The sequence below is a fragment of the Hypanus sabinus genome, chromosome 20 (genome assembly GCF_030144855.1).
Source record: "Hypanus sabinus isolate sHypSab1 chromosome 20, sHypSab1.hap1, whole genome shotgun sequence".
NCBI lineage: Eukaryota > Metazoa > Chordata > Chondrichthyes > Myliobatiformes > Dasyatidae > Hypanus > Hypanus sabinus.
Window position 1 is genome coordinate 31,876,924 of NC_082725.1, and position 27,981 is coordinate 31,904,904.

At 40.3% G+C, this 27,981-nt stretch overlaps 1 protein-coding gene and 1 long non-coding RNA gene across 2 annotated transcripts in view; one reads left to right on the top strand and one right to left on the bottom strand.

Annotated features, from left to right (window-relative positions):
- Window positions 1-911: 911 nt before the first annotated feature.
- On the top strand, window positions 912-27,978 carry LOC132378410 (uncharacterized). The gene is made up of 3 exons (XR_009507028.1): window positions 912-2,055; window positions 3,458-3,599; window positions 23,373-27,978. It is a non-coding gene; the product is annotated as an uncharacterized LOC132378410 (long non-coding RNA).
- wrnip1 (WRN helicase interacting protein 1) overlaps window positions 8,767-27,981 on the bottom strand; it is a 69,248-nt gene continuing 50,033 nt past the window's right edge. The window contains exon 7 of the mRNA XM_059945307.1: window positions 8,767-14,965. Within this exon, the coding sequence (XP_059801290.1) occupies window positions 14,729-14,965 (237 nt within the window). The 3' untranslated portion in view covers window positions 8,767-14,728. The remainder of the gene's footprint in view (window positions 14,966-27,981) is intronic.

The following is a 27,981-nucleotide window of genomic DNA, read 5'->3' on the forward strand; positions in this document are numbered from 1 at the left end:
AATCATCAAGGGAGGATGGTCTTCACCTGTCGTCAAGTTTCAGCTTGCAGTCAGTGTTCATCTATTTCTTCAGTAAAAAAAAAACTGGGATATTCTTCCCAATTCTGCTTCACAGCATCCCTTTCCCTCATCCCTAGCTAAATACAAAGAACAAGTTTGTATTCATATTGCACTTTAGCTTTAATCATAAATAATATTTGTATCTCTAATATAAGTTGACTCCAGTTTAGATGACAAATAGCTTCATTTCCAAGCTAATAGAGACTGCAAAGTAATTGTTAAGTGTTAACACTTAAATATCAGCAGGCAACCAAAACCCCCTTTAAGGCTTCAGAATGGACAGAGTCAATCCGATGCTGAATTAGAAAAGAGCTTATACATGTCCTGGTTTTGCTTTATAACTTTTGGTGGATGTTATTGGCAATGAAGACGATGTTGGTTGCCCCATGAGACAGTTTGAAATTATGCTGAGACTGGCAGATTTCTTGGCAAAGGAAACAAATTGGTCTAAAACAGCTTCCCAACCTTTTGTATGCCATGGACCCCCTACCTTTAATTGAGAGCCAGGTTGGGAACCCCTGGTCTAACAGGTACATTTACCTCCATGTGCATCTCCTTTTCTTTAAAGAATTTGAAAATATTGGCATTTTTTAAAAATCGTATAGAATCTTTTCATTACATCTATTTAGAAGAGAAATAATACTGTGGGCCTTCTGTACCTGTTCCGCTCCATAATCTGAGTTGCCATCTGGTCCTGCGGCCCAAGGCTATGAAGGTGAAATATGTTGATCCAGAATTCTGTGCACAGCCACACAGCAGCCTCTGGTGGCAATAACAGGATAAAGAAAATTACAGTGATGTGGAATAAGCATGGCTTAAGTCAAATGAAAGTGCTAAAAGTAACTGTTGGATTCCAGTTGTCTGGAATCATGGATTTGGAACCAAATTCAGAGCTTGCTGAATGTGTAAAACCTGAAAATAATTTTAGAACATTTTCAATTTGCTGGGATTAGTAACGTTGCCTTCTGAAACTCATAATAATAGCTAGTTGCTGCTTAATACTGATCTGTATAACCTAACTTACACCTTGACAAGCAAGAAAGTTTTATGTTGGTATTTTATGAAAATAATTTAAAGAAGCTGTATTCTTAATTTTAGTGGTAGCATTTTCACTGTTTATTTAATCCCTATTCTCTCAATATCTTACAAGCAGCAAATTTAACTGTTAAGTTGCAGTTGATTTTCATAATAGCAACCGAGCACAACAGGCTACCTAAACTCCAACACGCATCATACCGCAGAGATTTCAAGTGCAATTATAACATAAGATGTATGAGTATTAAAGTGCTGTATATCAAAGATTCAAAGTCCATTCATTATCAAAGTATATATGCAATATACAGCCTTGAGATTCGTTGTGCTATCAGCTTGTACCATTCAAAATTTGAATAGCACATTCAGGTATTGGGAAAGAAGCCCAATCGAGACCAAATTTTGTTTAAGGAAAATAAGGGATAAATAATACTGGAAGATAATTCTATTGTAGGGAGTAAATTCTTTAATTTCAGGAATGTTTATTCTATCCGCACTCTGTAACTCATTCTATGATGTCCTCCCTCCAAATATCTAGTTCATCTCAAGTTTTCTCAAGAACTGCCTCAAAATCAGAAAGGAATCCAGTTTTCTTTCAATAAAAAATTTAACCTAGGTAAATCAATGTTGGGTACATTAATTAGACCAACAAATGTAATAACTGGTCAGAGGAAACAATAATGAATAGTTAGGTTTCACAATGTATTGTCTACAAATCATTTCAGATTCATGACCACAAACAGAAGTTGATGTCGAAAGAAAATTAGGCATTGTGATCCATTAAGAAAGTCATTCCATGTACAAACTTTGTAAGACAAACAACTCTGTCTGAAAGACTCATGATCAAATGTGCTTTCCAGAGAAGAACTTCTCCATGAAGGACAGGTAATATGGCAAGGTCTAGCCGAATGGAACACTGCACAGCAACAATACCAGGCCCATCCTCTGCAATACTGGGGACAGGTAGGACCTCAGTACTCAATGAGACTTGGTGATGCATTCTTTGGTTCTATGCAATGGGCCTACTGGGAAAGTTAGGTTTCTAGATATTGGGTAGGAGGTAAAGGTAAGCAGTGTGGGGTATGGGAACTGAGGTTGTTCGCAGTAGATGGGAAATCTCCAGACTCTATGAATTTGGTGATGGTGCAGGAGGCAATGGCCTGATTCTTCTTAGAGGGGCCCTGTTTAAGGGGAAGTAAGATCAGGTGTCTGAGTGCTGCTGCCTGGCCTCAGCAAGGTAGAGGTCAGTCTGCCACCTTTGTCTGTGAGACAGAACACAAATTGGGAGACTGCTTTGTTAAGCATCATCTATCCACTGCAACAAGACATCCGTTTCCGTTCAATTTTCTATTCCTATACTGATATGTCTGTACATGGCATACTCTACAGCCACGATGAGGCAAAACTCAGGTTGGAGGAGTAAATTGATGGTATGAACATCAATAGCTATAATTTGCAGTAATCTCTCCCATTTCTCTTCCCCTTTTTTCCATTTCCCCCCATTCAGGTTACCTTCTCACCCTTTCTCATCTCCTCCCCTGCCCAGATAACCCACCCCATCACCTCCCTCTGTTTCCTCACCTTTTTCCCTTTATTCCGGGGTCTACTGTCCTCTCATATAGCTGCCTTTTTCTCAGCTCGTTACCTCTTCCACTTATCACCTCTTAGCTTCTCACATCATCACCCACCTTTCTTCTCAAGTGCCTTCATGTATCACCTTCTGTCTTGTACTCTCTTCCCTCTCCTCACCTTACTATTTTGCCTTCTGCCCCTTCCTTTCCAGTCCTGATGAAGGATCTTGGTCTGTTGTTTATTTCCACTCTCCATAGATGCTGTCTAAACTGCTGAATTCTTCCAGCATTTTTTGTTGTTCCAGATTTCCAGCATCTGCAGAATCTAGTGCCAAAAAAATAAGCCATGTACTGTTTTTGTATTTATTGTATAAATATTTAAGAATTAGATCTAATTTTGAAATTAAAAGTACTGGTGTAGATATTGCTATCTCCAGCCTAAATTCTCCCAACCTTTATGTGTTCAAAGAGTTAGGAAATGGAAGAGCAGTAATAAATCAGCATTCAGCGATGAAAAGGAGGTTGCACAAATACTGGTGTTCACTGTGCCAGGTGTTGATTACAATAACATAGGAGTACTTTCCCCACGCTTTCAGTTTAAGGAAAGGCTAGGTTAATGCCAACAAATAAGACAAATTATAACTCACTGGGCTGTGCCTTAAGTAATTTTCCATTTCCACTTACAGTAACAGTAAGTGGATGTAACCAATGATTTCTCATTGATCTCAGCATTTAATGTTTACCTACTTACTGTTAGTAACTGGCAATCATAGCTACAATATTTCAATTTACAGAGAAACAAGAGGATGATGATGCTGGAGACCACAGCAAAAAGAAAACAAACTGATCGAGCAACTCTATGGATAAGGGAGCATCTGTGGAGACGGTCAGCAACCTGGACTGAAAGAGTGGAGGGGAAATGGCCGGTAGAAAGAGGTGAGATGAAGAGATTGGGTGGGGGGGGGGGGGGTGGAGAGAGCTGGCAAGTGATAGGTGGATCCAGGTGAGGAGGAGTGATTGGCAGATGGAAGATGGAACAGTGGAAATAGCAACATTGTCTAAGAGTTAGATGGATTAAAAGGCTGCAGTTGTTAGAATCAGATAGGAAAGGTTGGTGAAGTATGGAACCACCTGAGGGAGGTGGTTAGAGTTGAAGTCAGGGAGCCAGTGGATCCAACTTCAGCCATGGACAGGTTTCTTGCCCTAAACCTACTGCCTTCATTTTCACCAGGGCTACATGCTGTCACATTCAGATCCTCTAACCTTTATTACTTTAGTATGGCATCCTTTTTACTCGGAGCACTCAGAGAGTATTTTTCTTGATCAAGGAACAAAACAAATGTATGATACCACTGGAATAAGAGAACCTAACAGGTCATTATTAATCATCTAAGAGGATTTCAACCAAGTCCAACTGTTGCAGTAGCCAGGAGTAAGTTGTTCTAAAACAGAGTTTACAACCTCTATATCAATTGATGGGGAGCATCATATAACATTACACACCACTCGTCATTTCAATTTTTAAATGCAGTGGTCCTGATTCAAAAGTTAGTGGCAGAGGAACACTATTTTCATACTTACATGCAACTGTTCAGTGACTGTCAACAAAGTGTCCTTTACATTGTGATGGAATTGGGCCTGCTGACAGTAAAGTTCAAAACTAAAATGAAGACCTTAAGCCATTTCCGATATAGATATCTCCGAGTACCTTCACTAAAGGGAGGTTATACTGCAACTAGGCAGCATCTATAAGGAGAAGCACTGTCGACGTTTCAGGCCGAGACCCTTCGTCAACCTACTCAGTTTTCAAGGACTAATTCATTTCCTTGTTTATTCTCCATGATGAGTTTAGCTACTTATTCAAGTGATGGGTTCCCCACCCTCACCACCCTGCTGAGGAGAAACTTCCAGCTAATAAAGTAATTTAAACACAGTTCATTAATTTGAAATGTTACATATTTAAATTCAAACAACATTCTTAAAACATACTCAAAACTCCGAGTATCTTATAAAAGACTTCCAAATTACAAACCATTTCTAAAACACAAAGGATTTCCAAAACATATCTTATAAAAGACTTCCAAATTACAAACCATTTCTAAAACACAAATGATTTCCAAAACATAGACACAATTCCTACAAGCTAAAAAGACACAACTATGATCCACAGAGAAACTAGTCTTGCATTGCAAAAATTGAAGGCAGCGGAGTGGAGTCCATTTCACCCGTATTTCTTCATGCTTCTTGATGGACGATTCCTAAAAAGTCTGAACTGCTCTCTTCATTTATACTATCTTTTGCCACTTGGGTGACTTCACACACGTGATTTTCTTTTAGACACCTTTTACCACAAGTGGTCTCAAAGCTTCTGGAGACAGGGATCCCCGGTACCCTTAATTAATGCTGTGAAGCTGACTCCCTGAGCACACAAGCCTTCCAACTACTAACACATCAACTATGTATGAATTAACTAACTTAACTAGTGTTCTCTAGTTTGAAACAGGCCACGTTAAATAACCTGAGAAAATCTGTAGATGCTGGAAATTCAAGCAACACACACAAAATGCTGGTGGAACGCAGCAGGCCAGGCAGCATCTATAGGAAGAAGTACTGTCTACGTTATGGGCCGAGATCCTTCCTTTTACGTGGTGCTGGGTGTGGGAACTAATATGTTGGTGACAGTGGATGGGAGATCCCCAGAGCTGATAAGGTTGGTGATGGTATGGGAGACAGTGGCCTGGTGCTCCTTAGTGGGGTCATGATCAAGAGGTAAATAAGAGGAGGTATTAGAGAGTTTTTGCTGTGCCTTGGCCAAGTAGAGGTCAGTAAGCCAACCTACAACAGTGCCCCCCCTCATCAGTGGGTTTTATAGTGAGGTTGGGATTGGTGCAGAGGGAGTGGAGGGCAGAGCGTTCGGAAGGAGTGAGGTTGGAATTGGAACAAGGTGTGGTGAAGTTGAAACGGTTGATATCCTGTCGGCAATTAGCAATAAAGGGATCCAGAGCAGGCAGAAGACCAGAGCAGGGTGTCCATGAAGAGGAGGAGGGTTGAAGATGGGAGAAGGGGTCATCGGTGGGGGTAGGAGAGTCCCTGCCGAAGAAGTAAGTTCGGAGATGGAGCCGGCGGAAGAAGAGTTCAGTGTAATGGCGTACGCGGAACTTGCTAAGGTGTGGGCAAAGGGGGACAAAGGTGAGGCCCTTACCTTTAAATTAAATAACCTATTAAATAACAAAATTAAATAACCCATTGTCTTATAAATCACCTCTTGAGCAATGGAGCCAGCAAGTCTGTGGCTCTATCGACAGTGTTTGTTTGAAAGGCTGTCCTTTCAAACTGATTACCGCTTTTCATTTACATTGAGAACCGTGAAGACTAGCTTCTGTTTACAACAAGAGCTTAAACTAAGAATATTGGTTGGATGTTTAACTTATCAAAAGCAAAACATTGATCTTTAGAAGCTCACAGCTGCTGTATTTAGACAGTTGAGCTCAGCAAGAATGAAAAGGCCCTCTGGAGAGTGAATATCCATCACAACATCAAGCAGTGTGTACAGCAGACCCATTGCATTGGCGAGCGGATAGAACAAAAAAACCTTTTCTACTAATCTGATTGAAGAAACATCATAGAGATGCCGGACTTAATTCTGGGTTGCTTGATCTAAATGTGTATTAGTATTACCTGCTGTAATCTTCTAAAATTAATTTCAATTGAAACCAAAGGAGTTGTAATTCAGAGGTATAACCCAACATGGAATTGATGCTATATGGATGTACAGTACTATGTAAAAGTCTTAGGCACATATATGTAGCTAGGATGCCCAAAGCTGTTACATAGTACTGCATTTGTCATTGTGGAACGGAAAGAGAGTTTGTACATCTGGTGGGAGCAAAGGATATTGGCATTGACAAGGACTGAGCACTGCGGGAGGGGTAAGGGACAGATGGCAGAGAAGGAGTGCCAGGGGCAGGTAGTGGTATGGGTGCAGACACGCCCAGCCCTGAGACACCAGGCAAGGTCAATTGATTCCAAACAATTGGTTTATTGATCATTACAGAATGTTTCTCTGGTGCTTCCCAATCCCTCCCCTCTCCTTTCCCCTTTTCCCAACCATGATTTCCCTCTCCCTGCCCCCTTCCCACTCTCAGTCCACCAAGGAGACCCATATCAGAATCAGGTTTATTATCACCCACATATCATGAAATGTGTTTTTTTTTCTGCAGCAGGAGTACAGTGCAATACATAAAATTACAACAGTACTGTGCAACAGTCTTAGGCACCCTAGCTATATACATGTGCTTAAGAGGTTTGCATGCACAGTACAGTATTTAATGGCAAATATCTTCTTTATAGCCTCTGAACCAGGATACACAAATTGGAAAGAAAACAAAATAAGGAGAAGTAAGATGAAACTATGTCACAGATAAAAGGGACTGGGAGAGAAAAAGGCCAAATATTGCAAAATCTTCAACAGTACATTCTGAATTCTGAAACTCCATACATAAAACTAAACATTTAAAGCCAGTGTTTTCTTTTTGTTTTGCCTATTACTTATTACATCATGAGACATTTTCCTCATGTTAAGTTATTATTGTTTGCCTTCACAACAGCTATTCAATCATGAGTGACCTGGTTGAGTTTTCTATGAAGGTGAAAACACGAGAGAATGGTGCAGACAGAGGAAGACAGCATATGAGTATACATACAAACAAACATTAGAGTTAGGGGCCAGACTAGATCAGTTAGTACCTGGAGCCTGCTTCACCATTCAATAAAACTGAACGTAACATCATCTCTGTATTCCCAACTTCCAATGACCCTTCAACTCCCTTGCTTATCAGTCTTGATCTTAAAAATATTCAAGGACTTTCTTCCTCAAAGTGTGATGGAAGCCAGATTCCCAATGCTCACAACTCGACAGAAAATAATACTATTTTTAATTTAGCTGAAATGTATAACCTCTTTTGAACAAAAGATCCTAGTTCTTGATTCTTCCACAAGAAGAAAAACTTTTGCTTCATACATCCTAAAAAGACTAGTCTGAATCTCCTATCTTCCAATCAAATACTTTCTCCTTTAAATTTCAGCAAATGTAACCCTGAAAGTGGAGTTACAGGTAGACAGGGTAGTAGTAAAGGTGGCGTTTGGCATGCAAGCCTTAATCAGTCAGGACAATGAGAATAGTAGTGGGGATGTTATACAAGACACTTTTGAGGTCACATATTTATATCATGTACAGGGAAACATACATTGAACTATGTGAAATACAGTTAACAACCAACACTACCCAAAGATGTGGTGGGGGCAGCCCGCAAATGTTGCCACGCGTTGTGCTGCCAACATAGCATACCCACAATATTCAGAACAACACAAGCAACAACAGCAAAACAAGCCCCTTTCCTCCCTCCCACACACAGACAGACCTCCAGCCTTCAGTGGGTGCACAGATCATCAGGTCTCTGACTTCGGTGTATGGTACCAACCCAAGGATTTGTCAGTCACAGACTTTCAACTCCAGGCTTTGAACTCTGAACTTGTAACTTATTCACCACGGGGATCACTGGTCTTTGTTCACAGCGCCTTCCGACCCTACATCTGTCCATAGAGATTGTTGGCCATTGACCGTGGAGATAAATTCTTAATCTCCCAATTTACCATGTCATGGCCTTTCCACTGTCTATCTGCACTGCACTCTGTAACTGTAACACTGCATTCTGTTTTCCCTCTTACTACATCGACTTACTTATATATGGATGATCTGTTTGGATTGCTCTTCACTTCATCTCTGTACACTTGACAGTAATAAACTAATACCAGTATCACTTTGAATCATGATGGATCAACCTTCTGAGTGTCTTAAATACTGCATCAATGGATTCTGTGCACAAAATTTCTTAAAGTCCTGTACTTGAATTAAGGTTCAATTATGAATTACATTGTTTTGTTAATGAGCATTAGTTCTCATGTGTAATCATTTTTAAAATGTTTCACATTTTAATGAAATTCTTTCATTTTCCTGCAACTTTTACTGCTACACAATACCACTAAATATTTTAATAAATATAATTTTAACAGAAATCTGTTTTTAATTTTAATTACAGGCAATGTGAAGCAGCATAAATGAAAATAACTTCAGGAAAATAAACATTCTTTAGAACATAAGAACACTTTGATTCATAGATGTCCATTTTAACTACAAAGACATTGTTACCAAAATTTATTTTGGTGAGTTAATGAGGGAAGCAAAATAAGATTACTGGTTATTATTATATAGGGTACAATAGGAGTTCAAAGTACAACTTGGTAGAACAAAATGCTTATGCCATTAAAAGTAAGTGCTCTTTGGCAAAAGGTAGCAGTTTTTGCTAAACTCTGTCTCTGTCTCAGCTGAATTATTGTACCCAAGTTTTGGCTTCATATTTTGGGAAAGAAATCAAGATCATGGTAAGGATACAGGGTAATTTTATCAGCATGATACATAGGACAAGGGTCTTGCCAAAACAGAATATAAAAAAACAATAACTAGTGGACATAACAGATGCACTTACAATCATGAAGGGTTTTAATGTAATAGAAAAAGTTCAATACCCTGGGAGGTTAGAGTCAAGACAACATTATGAGGGAAAAAGTATTTTTGATTCCAGTTAATTGGGTCATCAGTTAATTAGGGCAACTGCCTATTGGGGGCAATTCATAAAGAATAAAAAAAATCGAGAAAACACCCTAGTTCCCCTCATTTATTTGGGATGCTTTGCCACAGGAGACCAGCTGTGTGCATTTGTGTGGCCCTTAGACGCTACACCGTGCTTAGAACGAGCATTTTTCACATAGCATCAGTTACGTGTGCCTGTTATTTTATATGACAGATGCTGATTCAAAAAGCAGTGTAGTTTATCATTGACAGATAGTGAGAAACATGCAGTCAAACAATTCAGAACTGTTTTGCTCACTGCTGTTTCAAGCATTCAGGCTTGGATGCCAGAAATGGCTGGGAGTGAAAATGAAACAATATCACTACTGGAACAAGTTAGGAACTATGAATAATTTGAAAGTGTTGCCAGTTGTCTTGAATGTTACAATGAAACTGAAGATTATCCGCTATGTACCTGCACTGATTTTATTGACTTAGTCATTTGAAAGATCATGGCAACGTGCAGGAGAAGAATTCCTCTATCAATATCTAATAGGAACTATTACACAGTTTTATAGTACTGTTACGGTACTGTTCCAATTTGTTCTGTATTTCATTTAAATACATAATGTTTCACTCAGTTAAATGGTAGTTTGTCCCTTTTAACTATTTCAACTTCAACCTATTCCAACCTATTTCAACTTTTTAACCTCAGCTAATTGAGGCAGCCGCTTAATTGGGCCATAATGTATTGGTCCTGATGTGTCCCAGTTAAGTGGAATCCAATGCAATGAGATTTTATTTTATATATCAATGACGACTTGATATGAAATGCCTCAAAGGACACCGAGGTATGTTTAGCAGCAGCTTCAAAAAAGGAATCAGATATACACTCAGTGACCACTTTATTAGGTACACCTGCTTGTTAATGCAAATATCTAACCAGGCAATCTTTTGGCAGTAATTCTATGCCTAAATGCACGCAGCATGGTCAAGAGGTTCAGTTGTTGTTCAGATCAAACATTAGAATGGGGAAGAAAAATGATCTATCTGACTTTGGCCATGGAATAATTGTTGGTGTCAGATGGAGTGGGTTGAGTATCTCAGAAACTGCTGATCTCCTGGGATTTTCATGCACAACTGTCTCCAATGAGTGGCAGTTCTATGAGTGAAAATGCCTTGTTAATGACAGAGGTCAGAGGAGAGAAGGGCCAGACTGGTTCAAGCTGACAGGAAGGTGACATATCTCAAATAACCATGCCTTACAACAGAGCTGTGCAGAAGAGCATCTCTGAATACACAACACATTGAACCTTGGAGTGCAGGGGCAACAGCAGTAGAAGACCATGAACATACACTCAGTAACCACTTTACTGGCCACTGAGGGTCTACTGGAAATTTACTGCAAGGCCACAGGGAAAAGAAAGGGATTGTGTGATTATTTGGTTAGTAACCCAATGATGGACTGAGAAGAAAGTTCAGAAACAATGGTATGTTCAAGAAGATGTATTAAATGCTACAAAAAAAAATAGCTTAACTCTGAGGACTAATGGGATTTCAGCAAGTGATAAAAATTGGTAAAGAAAATAAGTACAAAGAAATGCCAAGAGAGCTAAGAGTAGACTGAAAAGCCTTCCTTGGATGTACGCCAGAAGAGTCAAAATGGCCAAGTAATATTGCATTTTTGTAGACAAAAGCCGGATGAATAAGGAATAACAGAAACATTAAACAAGCACAAAAAATCATTCCAGAACCATTAAGAAGCCAATACTGTACAATGAAATGTGATATATTACTTACAGATTATCTAAATATGACAAGCTTCATCCTAAAGGTTGCATGCAACTATGAACAGGGATGCATTGGTTTTGACTCCCTACATGCATTTTAAAATGGATATTGAGGAAGATTGCATGCACAGTTTTGTAAGGGGGGGGAAGGAGGAGAGAAAGCAGATACTATTTTTTGGGGGCAAAGACAAGACATTAATTGAAAATAATAAAATATGACAAGTATACATTTTATTTTACATATAAAGAAGTAACTCCGAAAAGGCTTTGTGTGACTAAACCTAGAATAATTTGCATGGTTTTCTTCTTCTTGCCCAAGATAAACTGGATTTCAAGGGAGTATTAGCGCAAGTTCACAGACTGATCCTAGGATTCGGGAATTTGTTGTCTGAGGCAAACTTAATTTGGGCCAGAACTTATATAACCTAGCTATCTCATGGAAACATTCTTAAGGGTTTAACAAGATAGATACTGGGAATCTAGATATCAATATACATGTTCACCTACAAAGAAAAAGATAATTTGCTCAATGGGTTGTGAATCTTCAGAAACCTGTAATTAGAGAGCTTCTGAAAACTGGAGTTGATGTTGAAAATTAGTTAGTTACCTTATTGAATGGATATGTAGGGCACAATGACCTATAACTGACTAATTCTTATTTTCTTACAAAGTGGCTTCGTTCTGTGCAGTAACTTTCTATGGTCTTTGAACGACATCCTTCTGGCATTAGCTCACATTTCTTGGCAAACACAGCTAAAAGTTTAGAAAAGTCAGTTATCTCATTATAAAGCTCCTTCTATATTCTTAATATTACTTTGCTCAGTGCTGCCCCAAATTAAAGTGGAAAGATGTTCTTTATTTACTTTTCCTCCTAGTGAGGAAGCCCCACGTAACTTTCCCACTTTGACCTGAAAACTGAATAGGTGGTGCCCCAGCAGATATCAAATTCAGTACAGTAATTTAGTCTTTGACATTAGTACAACAGGGTGAGTAAGCAGGCTCAATCTGGCATCAGCAGCTCCTCTAAAAGTTCAAAATAATGCTTCTTCAAGAACCTGTTTTTTTTATTAATCCATGTTCTGGAAAAATACAGCACACTACTCAAACCAGTTTGAAGATGCTACTTCATTACAAATTCAGTATCAGCACCCACAGTAAATAATCAAGTCAAATGCTCTGTCAACTCCTCTGATGGTTCAGTAAATTTATCTGAAGTGTGGCAGAGCCAGACAGAACATAAAGTTCCATGTCTGTGCTGAGTAAGCTCTCTGCCTTGGTGGTAGTGGAGGAACTACGTTTGGGTTCACCTCTGGAGCAAGGAGAAGGAAATAAACTTAGCTAAAGTTTCCACTAATCACTATTCAATGACGCATGTTGTTATTTGCAGCTTTGGAAGTAATACGAGTACAGTACTGGAATCTTTAAGCCTCCTCCCCAAAATCTAAGGTTGGACAACCTACCAATGTTGACTGTCAAAGGTCACACGTGAATAACAGCTGGCATTTTAAGAATTGAGGCTGCTAAATGTGTATAGAAGCACATTCCAATAAAATCATTGCTTTTTGATAGGTAAGCTTGCAATGATCATAATAACGAACTGTTTATAAAAGTATGTTGGTCCACAATATAGCAGGAATAAAACATTCAAAATCAACAGTGCATCTTAACAATTCTTTGGAATTTACGATATGTTGCAAATCTGAAATGACAAAATATTTTATATTATCATGAGCAATGAATTGCTGCTGTTGATTCCACTACTTTCTTCTACTACTGTGTTATGCTTCAAAATATCAATTACTACCAAATAGGTAGTGTGTAATTTCTCTCCAGTACTGTTGATTAGAGCTCAGTCAACTGTGAGCTGCTCATGCTCACTGGTGACTTCCAAATAAGCAACAGATTTACCTGGCATAATCTAGTTAGCCATGTTATGAGGTTTGGAGCCTAGAATAACAAATGAGTCCTTGGTGCCACAATGGAATCACCTGGCGCCATGCAGAACCTACACTGCACACAGTATAGAATTTTTATAGCCAGTTTACCCACAGTCCTTGTTTAGCTGGAACTGTCACATAGGCTACACACTCTGGACATTTCCAAATGTCTCAGACTTTTAAACCCAGTTCATACTCACCAAACTTCCTCTCAGCAATATCGCTTCGTTGAAACTATTGGCAAAGTCTGCCCTGTGGCTAATCTAACCTGATGCAGGATGCTCCTTGTGAATTCTTTATCTTGGGCAAGCAGAAATTGCCATACCTTGCCATCTGAGGGCACGTGTTCAGAAGTCCTTTAGTTGCAGGATAATGTTGGTTGCTTGACAGCTTACCTGCAAAGCCTATTCATGTGGGTAGTGGGAAGGTTATAATGGACTTCAGCAACTCATCTCCTCTATCAGTTTTACACAGAACATAAATAGTCTTCTTTTAAGATAATACTGTTGATACGATGCTTGGCATATCACATTTAATTTGTATTAAACGAGCTAGTAATGAAACACAAACAAAACTTGACAATAATATGAAACAATTTCAAGAAATATTCAAACTATAACTTCTGTTGTATTTTACCAAAATATATATGACATTACCAAAAATATAATGGACAATACAGAAAATGTACAATTCATAAAGTTTTAAATTTTACAAACAGAAAGATGGCAAATATTTTTTTTACGCTGAAGAATAACATTCAATTTCGAACAGAACAATAATGATATTTCTTTTCACATTGTATTCTCAGCCAATTAACTGTAATAATATAGCCCAGAAGTTGGGAATAGTTTAACTCATTTCAACAAGCAGGATCTAGTTTTTTTCCTATCAAGTTCCTGGGAAAGTAAAGCGAAACACCAAGAATGGCTAGTTATGAACATTCAACATTTAGGTCAATGGCATCCCATGCTAAACTAAAAATAAATTCCATTTCAAACACTAACCACTCCGGACTCTCTTAATCAGAAAGATCACAAAATTAGTGGTTAAGTATCTTCTATGAGCACCTGTGCAACATTTCAGCAACGCAGAAATTCAGTCTGAATTCAATTCACTGGCAAATAAATTATTAATACAGAATAATTTGGTGACCTATTTTCCTCCCTGTATTTAATTTACTTTTTCTTATTTATGGGGTCCTGTTCACTTCAAGAACATGGCATGTAATAACTGTATGATAAAAACCGTTCTTATTCTGAAGGGGCTTTTTTGTTTAAATCACTACCACAATTTTAGATAAAACCTGTGGTAGTGTAGTGTAATTTAATTGTATAAATTTATTTATTTATCTCTCTTTCTGAATCCATTAAAATGTTCATCATTCCCTGAGAGAACCACAAACTGGGAAGGAATTCTGATGCCTAAAAGGACATTCAGAAAAGTGGCATATAACAGACTAGGAGACTCCCTGTTGACTTTCAGACCTACACAGACTGTCATGTCTCTTAAGTCTTACAGTATTTCAATAAAGATCTTGCTCTATTGATGAAATTGACAGAAGGTATTGACCACACACGAAACATGGTTCATTGGATATATTCCTTTTTTTTCTTGTTGGTCAGTACCTTATTTCCTTAACATTAGGTAGACAAAAACAAATACAACTGTCTTTACCAGATGTGGTAAAATGAAAGTACGATGACAAAGCACCTACTCTGTTGCTGTACAGGGTCCATCCTCCATTTTATTGTCTGGAGGGTATTTATAACCCTTCCCATAGCCAAGATCCTTCATGAGTTTTGTAGGGGCATTCCGTAGATGCAGTGGAACAGAAGGCAAGGGTCCCTTGTGATTCCTCACAGATTCCTTAATAGCTTCGTATGCCCTGTAAATCTCAACAGACTTTGGTGCTCTAGCTAGGTATGCTACACATTGTGCCAAAATAACCTGGAAGATTAAAAGAAATACTCATTACTGAATCTTAAATATAACCAATCATATTTTTAATAATTAAACTATGCCTCCCAAAACAATGTTATACTCAAATAGGAGAACCAGTCATGTGGTACCCTGAGATATACTGTGAAGAAATACTTGTCATATCCACGTCCTTAATGTTAACTTTTAAGTACTTTAAGCAATAAGACCTATTGAACACAAAAGAACTCCAGAAGATTACAGCCAATGATTCTGCAATTCTATCATTTACTTCTTTTAATATCCTGGGAAATCATCACATCCAAGTAATTTAATTATTCCCAACCTTGACTTTTAATAGTTATGATTCAAATTCCTTTCTTTAATCTATTTCTAGACTTCCTTCACCAGTAATTCTTTTATTCATCCTGTTCCTCTGTAATGTTAATGATCACGTTGGGCTCAAAGAGTCTGGAAATCATAAATCACTGGAATCAGCGTCACCTCACAGCCTGAAGACGCATTCAAATCTTTTGCCAGAGACTCAAACACAAATGGTACAACTTCCTATTTTATTAGTGGTGCCAATCAGGCAACTCTGGCTTGTTGATTGGTTTAGTTCTGTTGTTGGCAATAAAAAATTGCGCCACAGTCAAGGCTGATACTTCAATGTATCACTCAAATTGTTTAAAGAGGTTCGCAGGTGTTTGGTGTCAGTCTGACAGCCCAATCAGCGGTGAGAGCAGTGCAGAGGAGTAAATAAAAGTACATAAGAACAAGTGGTGCAGACATTGTTGGGAGTGGGCCACTGGTGACAGTGGGAGTGTCAGGCTTTTGGCTCAGAAGAGGCGTTGGCTCTGGGTAAGCTATCCCGGCAATTCTGTATTTTTTCTTACTGTGCCAGGGATACTTAGTGTCGCTGAAATGGCCGTTGAGTGTTCTTCATGCCAGATGTTGGAGTCCTGGGAGACCCAGAGATCATCAAGGAGCTGTATCTGCCTGAAGTGCATCCAGCTCCAGCTCCTTGAAGACCGTGTTAGGAATCTGGAGCAGCAGCTGGATGACCTTCGGCTTATACAGGAGACCGAGGATATCATCAATCGGAGTTATAGGGAAGCAGTCACCCCTAGGTTGCAGGAGCCAGGTAGTTGGGTGACTGCCAGGAAAAGGAATGGGAAGGTGACCAGGTAGTTGCGCAGAGCACCCATGTGGCCATTTCCATCACTAATAAGCATACCATTTTGGATACTATTGTGGGGGATGACCTCACAGCGGAATGCCACTGAGATTAGGTTACTGGCACTCAGCATGTGTCCTTGGTGCAAAAGGGAAAGAGGGAGAAGAGGGGAGTGGTAGTGACAGACAGATTTTGCGGAAGTGAATGGGACACCTAGACAGTACGTTGCCTCCCAGGAACCAGGGCCAGTGACGTCTCAGATTGCATCCACAGCATTTTGGAGGAGGAGAAAGAACAGCCAGATGTCTTGGTACATGTTGGTACCAATGATATATGAAGGAAAAGCAAAGAGGTCCTGAAGAGAGAATTAGAGAGCTAGGTAGAAAGCCGAGAAGCAGGACCTCCAAGGTACTAATTTCAGGATTGCTAACCTGTGCTACATACCAGTGAGGATAGAAACAGGATAATTTGTCAGATAAATGCGTGGCTGAGAAACTGGTGCAGGGAGCAGGGCAGGATCATTGGGATGCTTTCTGGTTCAGGTATGACCTGTACAAAAGGGACAGGGACAAGCTGAACAAGAGGGGGACCAATATTCTTGCAGGCAGGTTTATTAGAGCTGTTAGGGAGGGTTTAAGCTAATTTGTCAGAGTGGTGGGAACTGGAATGAAGGGACTCAGGATAGGACGGATGGTAAAAAAAGCAAAGATAGCATGCCGTCAGACCGTCAGGAAGGGCAGACAGATGATAGGACAAAATTGCAGCCAGCAGGGTGAGAATAAGGGCATTGGGGATGCAGAATCAAAAAGGGTAGCAAATACAACATTCAAAGTGTTAGATCTCAATGCATGGTATATAAGAAATAAGGTGGATGATCTTGTTGCACTTTCACAGATAGTCAGGTCTGATGCCACGACCATCACTGAATCATGGCTGAAGTTGTACTTGGGAGCTGAATGTCCAAGGCTACATATTATATCGGAGGGATAGGAAGGTAGGCAGAGGGGGTGGTGTGGCTCTGCTGGTAAAGAATGGCATCAAATCATTAGAAAGATATGACATGGGATCGGAAGATGTTGAATCCCTGTGGGTTGAGTTAAGAAACTACAAAGGTAAAAGGACTCTGAAGGCAGTTATATACAGGCCCCCAAAACAGTAGCTGGGATATGGATTTCAGATTACAATGGGAAATAGAAAAGGCAATGTTATAAAAGTCATGGGAGATTTTAACATGCAGATAGATTGGGAAAATCAGGTTGACAATAGATCTCAAAAGAGTGAATTTGTTGAGTGCTTACGAGATGGCTTTTTAAGAGCAATTTGCTGTTGAGCCAACAAGGAGATCAGCTATACCAGGTTGGGTGTTATGTCAACCAGAGGCAGACAGACAGACATACTTTATTGATCCCAAGGGAAATTGGGTAATTATAGAGAGGCAATTATAGAGAGCTTAAGGTAAAGGAACCCTTAGGAGTGAGTGATCACCATATGATTGTATTCAACTTGAAATGTGATAGGGAGAAAGTAAAGTCTGATGTAGCAGTATTTCAGTGGAGTAAATGAAAGAAATGGCAGTGGTATGAGAGAGGAGTTGGCCAAAGTAAATTGGAACGAGATGCTGGCAGGGATGATAGCAGAGCCACAATAGCTTGGATTTCTGGGAAAAATGAGAAAGGTGCAGGATAGATGTATTTCAAAAACAATTAAATACACAAATGGCAAAATAGTACAATCGTGGCAGTCAAGGGAAGTCAAAGCTCATGTAAAATCAAAAGAGAGGGCATACAACAAAGCAAAAATTAGCAGGAAGATAAAGGGTTGGGAAGCTTTCAAAAACCTACAGAAAGCAACTAAAAGAATCTATAGAAGGGAGAAGATGATATAGGAAAGCAAGCTGGCAAACAATATCAAGGGGAATAGAAAGAGCTTTTCCAAGTAAATAAAAAAATAGAAGAGATGAGAGTAGATATAGGACTGCTAGAAAATGAGGCCGGAGAAATAATAAGAGAGGATAAGGAAATAGTAGATGAACTAAATGACTATTTTGCATCAGGCTTCACTGTAGAAAACACTAGCAGAGTGCCAGGTGATGAAGGGTGTGAGGGAAGACAAGTGAATGCAGTTAGCATTACAAGGAAGAAAATGCTCATAAAGGTGAAAGACTTAAAGGTTCATAAGCCACCAGGACCAGATGAATTGCACTGTAGGGTTCTGAAAGAGTTAGAGGTAGAGATTGTGGAGGCATTTGTAATGATCTTTCAAGGATCATTGGACTCTGGCATGGTTCCGGAGGACTGAAAAATTGCAAATTTCACTCCACTCTTTAAGAAAGGAGGGAGGCAGCAGAAAGGAAATTATAGACCAACTAGCCTGGGAAGATGTTGGGAGTCAATTGTTAAGGATGAGGTTATGGAGTACTTGGTAACACAGGACAAGATAGGACAAAGTCAGCTTAGTTTCAAGGGAAGATCTTGCTCGATGAGCCTGTTGGAATTCTTTGAGGAGATTACAAGTAGGATAGATAAAGGGGATGCAGTCGGTGTTGCATATTTGGACTTTCAAAAGGCCTTTGAGAAGATGCTACACATGAGGCTGCTAACCAAGAGCCCATAGTATTAAAGGAAAGTTACTGCCAGGGTTAGAGCATTGGCTGATTGGTAGGAAGCAGTGAGTGGGGATAAAAAGTTCCCTTTCTGGTTGGTTGCCAGTCTCTAGTTGTGTCACAGGGGTCAGTGTTGGTACTGCTTCTTTTTAAGCCGTGTATCAATGATCTAGATGATGGAATAGATGGCTTTGTTGCCAAGTCTGTGGATGATACAATGATTGGTGGAGGGGCAGGTAGCATTGAGGAAACAGGAATGCTGCAGAAGGAATTAGACAAATTAGGAGAATGGGCAAGGAAGTGGCAAATGAAATACAATGTTAGAAAATGCATGCTCATGCACTTTTGTAGAAGAAATAAATGTGCAGAATATTTTCTAAACGGAGAAAATCCAAAAATCTGAGATGCAAAGGGACTTGGGAGTCCTGGGGGGAGACTAACTTGTAGGTAGCGAGGAAGGCAAATGCAACGTTAGCATTCATTACAAAAGGTCTAGAATAATGGTTACCAACCTTTTTAAGCCCAAGATCCCCTGATCCCCAAGATCAGTCTTAGTGAAAGGCGAAATTGACTAGTTACAAGCATGCGCACCGGGGCAGTAAAGACCAGAAGTAAAACCCTGCAACCCGGAAGTAGAAATAATGTAGATATACCCACCCAGAGATATAACCAGAGATACCCACCTTTTTTGCACCGCGGACTTGTTTAATATTGACAATATTCTTGTGGACCGGCCAACCGGGGGGGGGGGTTGGTGTTAAACATGACCGGAACACAGCGGAACAGGTTCCTACAGTCCATTTGGCAACTTTTTTGCAGCTCTCGGCACTTAGTTTCTGTTCCACTTGTTCACATTTTTTTCCGCTGAAAAATCTCAACGCATTTGTCTTTAAGTGCAGGGTGCTTGGACTCAAGATGCCAAAGCCATTTTGAGGGTTTCATTGAGCCTCCCAGCCCAAACTGCAGCCTCCGCCCACCCACCGCCAGACGCCTTGGCCAGGAATGGCTGGTCGTGGGTGGGGTGAGAAGACAAGGTCAGGGCCAGAGAGATCTCCGTGCTGGGGCCGCGGCGGTAGCAGTCCGGACACAGCAACCAACCGAATGAGGAGTGTGACAGGCCCGCCCCCCCCACCCCCCCCCCCGTAGGATCTATTGGCCGACAAAAGTTTGTTTTAGTAGATCGCAGCATGGTAGCTGCTCTGATACTTACGAAACTTTGAGCCCGAATTAGGTCGGCTGCGAATATTTTAGCTCCTGGTTCCCCATGAACATTTGGTGTGGTGAACAGGTTTAGAGGCGGCACCCATCTGTCCGCACTCCAGGCCAGTACCAACTGCGTTTCCTGCCAGCTGCGCTCCGGGCCAGTAGCATCGGCATTTCCAGCCAGCCGCGAGGCGAACACTGGTGTGAGGGTATCACTGCGTTTAGGCGACTGATGACCTCGTGTGTTCAAGTTCAACAGTGGGCGTGACGGGGAATGAGGAAAAGGGCAGCTGACTCATATTGTTTCCTCACGGCCCGGTGGTTGGGGACCACTGAATTACACTGTGTAGTGCGGGGGAGCTACACACATGTGCACTGGGCAGAAGGAACGGAACTAAAACCCCGCAACCTGGAAACAATCTCTCAACAGTATTTGTGTATTTTTTTTTCTTTTTTTTTTCCTGGGATCTACTGGGAAAGTCTCAAAGATCAACCAGTTTATCGCGATCGACGGGTTGGCGACCACTAGTCTAGAATATAAGAGTAGGAATGTGATGCTGAGGCTTTATAAGGCACTGGTGAGGCCTCAACTTGAGTACTGTGAACAGTTTTGGGCTCCTTATCTAAGAAAAGATGTGCTGATATTGGAGAGGGTCCAGAGGAGGTTCAAAACTTTGATACAGGAAATAAAAGGAAATATGAGGCATGTTTGATGGCTCTGGGTCTGTACAGTCAACCCTCCTTATCTGCGGGAGATTGGTTCCAGGGCTACCGCGGATACCAAAAAACACAGATACTCAAGTTCCTTATATAAAATGGCGTAGTATTTGCATATAACCTACGCACATCCTCCCCGTAAACTTTAAATCATCTCTAAATTACTTATAATACTTAATACAATGTAATGTTATGTAAATAGCTGTTGTACTGTATTGTTTAGGGAATAATGACAAGAAAAAAAGTCTGTACATGTTCAGTACAGACACAACCAGCGTAACTTTTCTGGGAACGCTGATGCTGCCTCAGCATCAGCCGATCCCGATTCTCCCGTGATCTTTAAGTTCTTGAGGCTGTAGTGCTTTACACAGCTAGCCAGCCATCCCTTACTAGCTTTAAACTCCTTCCTCTCGCTCACAACACAAATAGCGAATGAGACGCAAGACGAACAATGCTCAAACAACGAGTAGTTCTTTTAATCATCTCTAGATTACAGTACTTATACCTAATACAATGGAAATGCTATGCAAATAGTTGTTACACTGTCTTATTTAGAGAATAAGGACGCTTTGGAGGAGGCTCAATAATACTAAAGTCAGGATCTGTGGAGGTTGAGGGCTGAGGACCACTTTGGCAAGCGACACGCCACTTTTCAAAAGATCTAAGATTTCTACTTTCTCAGCCAGAGATAGCACTGTATTCTCCCCCTTAGCCTGTGAGGAATTGCTTTGACCACATAATTGCTTTCTCGGAGCCATTTTTTCACAGGAACAATGTAACAACCGAACAATGCTCAAAGAACAAGTGCTGGAGAGAGAATTCCAGGTTTTCCTGATCCGTGGTTGGTTGAATCCTTGCATGCGGAACCCGCGGCTAAGGAGGGCCGACTGTACTTGCTGGAATTTAGATGGATGAGGGGGGACCTCAATGAAATCTTTCAGACACTGAAAGGCCTGCACAGATTAGATGTGGAAAGGATGCTTCTCATGGTGGGGGAGTCTAGGACAAGAGGGCACAGTCACAGGATAGAGGGGCTTCCATTTAAAACAGGGATGTGGAGTAATTTCCTTAGCCGGAGGGTGATGAACTTATGGAATCTGTTACCACAGGCAGCAGTGGATACCAGGTAGTTAGAGGTGTACTTAAGGTACAGAGTGATACATTTCTGATTGGCCATGGTAACAAAGGTTACGGGGAGAAGGCCAGGCAGTGGGGCTGAGGAGGGGGAAAATACAAGTTCAGCAATGGCTGAATAGCGGATCATACTTGATGGGCCAAATGACCTAACTCTGCTTCTATGTCTTGTGGACTTATTGTGATGAAATGCTACCTGAACAACTGGAATACTAACTACAGCTCAATGATCAACAATATAAACCCCTCAAAAGTCATGATCAAGACCTGGGCCTCTGTATCTATCCTTGCAATTAGATCCTCAACTTCCTCATTGAGAGACTACAATCACTGCAGATTGGAAACCTCACGTGTTCTTCACTGATCATCAACACAAATGCACTTCAGTGTTGCATGTTTAGCCCCATGCTATACTTTCTCTATACCTCTGACTACAAGGCTAAGCATAGCTCCAATGCCATCTATAAATTCGCCACTGGCATAATCATGGACAGCAACATGCAGAAGTGAGGTAGGCCAGAATGTTGAATGGCATCATAATATAAATCTTGCACTGAACATCGGCAAAATCCTGGAACTAATTGAGGACTTTCAAGTCAGGTGAACACACATTAGTCTTTATTAAATGGTGTGCAATAGTAAGTGTGAGCAGCTTCAAATTCTTGGGTGTCAATATCTTGAAGGCCCTATCCTGGGTCTAGCACAGAGATGCCACCATGAAGTTAGTGCGCAAATCTCCCCTTTTTAAAAGTTCAAGAAGATTCAGTATGTCATCAAAGACTCTGACAAACTTTTACATGTGGAGTGGAAAGCATTATGACCTGGTATGGAAACTCCAATGCACAGGAATGCAAGAGATTCCATAGAACAGTGGACTCAGTCAGTTCCAACACATGCACAGCTCTCCCCATCACTGAGGCATCGACAAGACGCAATGTCTCAGCAAGGTGACAATCATCATTGGGGACCCCTGCCATCCGATTCTGGCCCTCTACCCCTCAAGTCAAGGTTCAGTTACAACTTCTTCCCTCCTGCTATCGTTCTTTAACCAATTTCAAAAACTCCAACACTCTTTCTATTTATCTCACTCAATTTCCATGTCCACATGGGTTTCCTCCCACATTCCAAAGACTTATGGGTTAGAGTTAGTAGGTGTGTTCCCACCACCCAGGACATGCTCTCTTCTCGCTTCTGCCATCAGGAAGTTGGTACAGGAATCTTAGGACTTGCACCATCATGCTTAGGAACAATTACTACCCCTCAACCATCAGGCTCTTGAACAAATGGGATAACTTTACTTGCCCCATCATTGAAATGTTCCCACTCCCAATGGACTCACTTTCCAGAACTCTTCATTTCATGTTCTTGATATTTATTGCTTATTAATCTATATTATTGTTTCTTCTTTTTGCATTTGCACAGTTTCTTATCATCTCCACTCTGGCTGAATGCCCTAGTTGGGTGGTCTTTCATTAATTCAGTTATGGTTACAATTCTATAGATTAGTTGAGTATGGCCACAAGAAAATGAATCTCTGGGTTGTATATGGTCACATATATGTACTTTGATGTTAAAATTTACACTGAACTTTGTTATGTTGGCAGAAGCATGGTGACCCTTGCAGGCTGCTCCTAACACATTCACAGCCTGTGTTAGCTGGTGAAACAAAACAATGCATTTCATCACTGTATGTTTCAACGTATAAGTGACAAATAAAGGTAATTTTTTTTCATTAATCAATTTGCACTAGCATTGCAAGTTTTAATTTGTTCTGTAAGGTAGGTGTAATTTATAATAATTTAAGTTCCTGTTAGCATATGTCATATTTATAACATACTGTGTTGCTGCAAAAAAAAAATTATTTTCATGGTATTTATAATTCCATGTATGCATATAACAATAAAACTGAACTTGACAGTTTTTAATAGATATTTCAGTTGCTGCTGTAGTCACCATAAAAATTTAGACAGTATAGTTGGAAGAATAGTGCTTCAATGTTCAATTTTCAAACCATAACCAACGACACTAAAAAGGTTATCAGCCAACATTATATTGTCGTTTGTTGTATGCTGCAGAACACAAATTGGCTGCTCTTCTGCAGCAGTGACCACAATTCAAAAGTACTTTGTGATGTAGTTTAATTGTTCAAAGAATATGAACGACGCCATAAGCTTTTTAAAAAATTAACAAAAATTTCTTTTGTTCTGAACTTTAAAAGCAGCAGCTGTTATTGTTTACAAAGCTGAGAGATGATGGACAATTTTGACTAATTACAAATCAACTGTAAGTATGGACTTTCACCTTTTGTGGCTATATGAAATTCAGAATGCTTTTCAACTAACATTTAGCTCCTAAAAATGCTCAAACTAGTAAAGTTCGCAGATAGTCTTTAGATTTTGTGAGATAATGCTTCGAATTCAAAGTTCAAAGTAAATTTATTATCAAAGTATATATATGTGACAGTATATATGTATACAAAAAGGGTCAACCAAAAGTCTTGGATGACTACCATCGAGTGGCCCTGACCTCACATATCATGAAGACCCTAGAGAAGTTGGTCCTTGCTCACCTCCAATGCCTGGTCAGATCAGCCCTTGATCCCTGCAGTTAGGCTAGCAGGAGCACATTGGAGTCAACAATGCTGTTATCTACCTGCTGAACAGAGCCTACTCCCATTTGGATAAGTAGGGCAGCACCGTAAGGATCATGTTCTTTGATTTCTCGAGTGCCTTCAATACCATACAGCCCTCATTGCAGAGGGGAAAGCTCCATTCAATGCAGATTGACATTTCAATTATTTTGTGGATAATGGATTGACTGGCAGGCCAGCTTGTGCGGCTTCAGAGTTGTGCAGCTTATAGCCATGCCTGCCACACTGGGGTCCCAAAGGGAACTGTATTGGCTCCTTTTCTGTTTACCCTGTATTCCTCGGACTTCAGATACGACAATGAGTCATTTCATCTGCAGAAATTCTCTGCAACACACACAAAATGCTGGAGGAACTCAGCAGGCCAGGCAGCATCTATGAGTAAAAAAAGAGTACAGTCGATGTTTCAGGCCAAGACCCTTCAGGACCCTGGTAGAATATGTGAAGGCCCTTCTATGCAGTGGTGTGCTGGGGCAATGGCATGAACACAGGTGATGTCAACAGACTCAATAAAATGATTAGAAGGGGGCTCTGATATAGGAGTAAAACTGGACACACTGGAGGTTGTGGTAGAAAAAAAAGGACCCTATGGAAAATCCCAGCAACCCTGGACACTGTTTCTCACCCTCAGCATGCCAACTTGGCTGAACAAAGAAGCACTTTTAGTAATAGACCAAGATAACTACACTGCTCCTAAGATCACAATATGAGATGAGATTATTCTTACCCTCAGCCATTAGGCCCTATAATGAATCAACCTATAGCCATGGAAGTGATGACCTTCTCCTGTTAGATTGTTTGAGGTAACTTATCTTTTATTCTTTCTACTTCTCTTGTAATATTTATATCTGTACACTTGTAATGCTACTGTGACACTGATTTCCTTTGGGATCAATAAAGTACATATCTATCTATACAACCCTGAAATTCATTTTCTTGCAGGCATGCTCAATAAATCCAATAATCATAATAGAAATTAATGAATGACCATACCAACTGGGATACACCAGTTCAAAAGACAACAAACAAACTGTGCAAATACAAAAAGAAGTAAGGAATAATAATAAATAAGCAATAAATATCGCAAACATGAGATTAAGAGAGCGAGTCCATAGGTTGTCAGAACATTTCAAAGATGGGGCAAATGAAGTTGAATAAAGTTACCCCCTTGGGTTCAAGAGCCTGATGGTTGAGGGGTAATAACTGTTCCTGAAAATGGTGGTGTGAGTCCTGAGGCTCCTGTATCTTCAACCTGATAGAAGCAGTGAGAAGAGAGCACGACCTGGGTGTTGTGGGTCTCTGATGATGGATGCTGCTTTCCTGCAACAACGCTCTGTGTAGATGTACTCAATGGTGGGGACAGCTTTACCTGAGATAGACCAGGCCATATCCATTACTTTTTGTAGGATTTCCCATTAAAGGGCATTGGTATTTCCATATTAGGCTGCGATGCCACCAGCCAATATACTCTCCACCACACATTTACAAAAGTGAGTCAAAGTTTTAGCTGTCATGCCGAATCTTCGCAGACTCCTAAGGAAGTGGAGACACTGTCATGCTTTATTCATAATTGCGCTCACCCAGGACATGTCCTCCAAAATGGTAACACCGAGAAACTTAAAGTTGATGACCCTTTCCACTTCTGATCCCCAGATGAAGACTGCCTCATGAACCTCTGGTTTCCTCCTACTGATGTCAATAATTAACTCCCCGGTCTTGCTAACATTGAATAAGAGGTTGTTGTTGTGACACCACTCAGCCAGATGTTCCATCTCCCTCCCATATGCTGATTCATCGGTGTTAAAGAGTGATTTTTGGCTTTAGGTAATTTACATTTAGCAAATGGCTTTGGCCACCAGAATTCTGTTCCTTGACAATGTATTATCGATTCATTTTGTAACAATGCATTTCCTAAAAGCTGTGAATCCCAGTCCAGAGACGATGTTGCCATCTGTGGGTTGGATGTGAACCAGAAGGTGTGAAGTTTGCGCACAGTGTCAAAGACAGCATTATCTATACTTTGTAAATATGGAATTGTCCTTTATGTTTAGCATGTAAAATACCAAATAAATGTGTAGTGGATTCAGTTTGGAACAATGGATTCCTAAAAGCCCAGTCCAGACACAGCTGGCGCCTGTGGGATGGATGCGTATCAGAAGGTGTGAAGTTTGTATGTAGCTTCAAAAGAAAGCATTGTCTATACTTGTAAATATGGAATTGTCCTTTGTTTTTAGCAAATAAACATTGGGCCGGCAGACCTTTCCACTGAAGGCGTCTCCGTATGATGCCTGTTGTACCTTGTTTTGTAGAATAAAGAAGCTACTTTGTATCTACCAGTAACTCTCTCCAATGATTTCATTCAAGCAACAACAGTCAGCACTATTACAGTGGTTCCATCAGAAAACTTGAATCAGTGCACTTAGCCACACAGTCATACGTGTAAACCAAGTAACAGAGGGCGTTAAGCACATGGCCTTGTGGTGCATCTGTGCCGATGGAGATAGTGGATGAGATATTGCTGCCAATCCAAAGCGATTGGTGTTGTACAAGTGAGGAAATCGAAGATCCAATTGCACAAGGTCTTGAAGCTTATGATTAATTCTGAGGGGAATAATAATATTGAATGCCGAGCTGTTGTCGATAAAGAGCATCCTGATATATGCATAATTGCTGAACAGATGTTTCAGAATTGAGTGAAGTGCCAATGAGACAGCACATGCTGTGGACCTGTTGAGTTGGTAGGCAAATGGGAGCAGATACAAGGTGCTTCTCAGATAGGAGTTGATATGTTTCATCACCAGACTCCCAAAACATTTTATCACTGAGATGCAAGTGTTACTGGAGGATAAACATTGAGGCAGGTTACCACCTTCTTCTTAGGCATCAGTACAAATGAAGCAGGTGGGTACCTCAGATTGGCGAAGTGCGAGGTTAAAGATCTCAGTGAACACTGCAGCCATGTGGTCAGCCCAGGTCTTTAATACTTGGCCAGGCATCCCATCTGAGCTGGATGCCTTCCACTGGTCACTCTCCTGTCACTCGCATGACAGCCTTAGAGACTGAAATCATAGGATTATCGGGGGCGGGGGGTGGTGGGAGTTCAAAATGGTTCCTCTATGTTTTGACAGTCAAAGTAAGCATAGACGGTGTTGAGCTCATCTGGAAGCGAAGCCTATGTCATTAGTTTTTAATTTATAAGAGTATAGTTAGAAACTAAAGTCTTAATGTATGAAATAATCTCTTAATCTCTTGGGTAACACCCTTAAAATGGAAACCTTTAAGTTAAAATATATATTAAGCTGTGTACAAACATGAACTTCTGATATTCTGTAAACTACTGTAATAGGATGTCCTAAAGTAAATAGAGATCATGCTTAAATAAATACAGTTTTACAAACTAAGTAACAGCATTCTTGCGGGTTTAAGTACATTAAACGTTTTGATGCCGATTTTGTATAGAATGGCTGAATCTAGCTGATGGCCTTACAGAGTATATTGCCCAACAAAGAATTTAGAAAATACAAGATAATTGTGTTCCTGATACAAGTACAGAGACAGGATTAAAA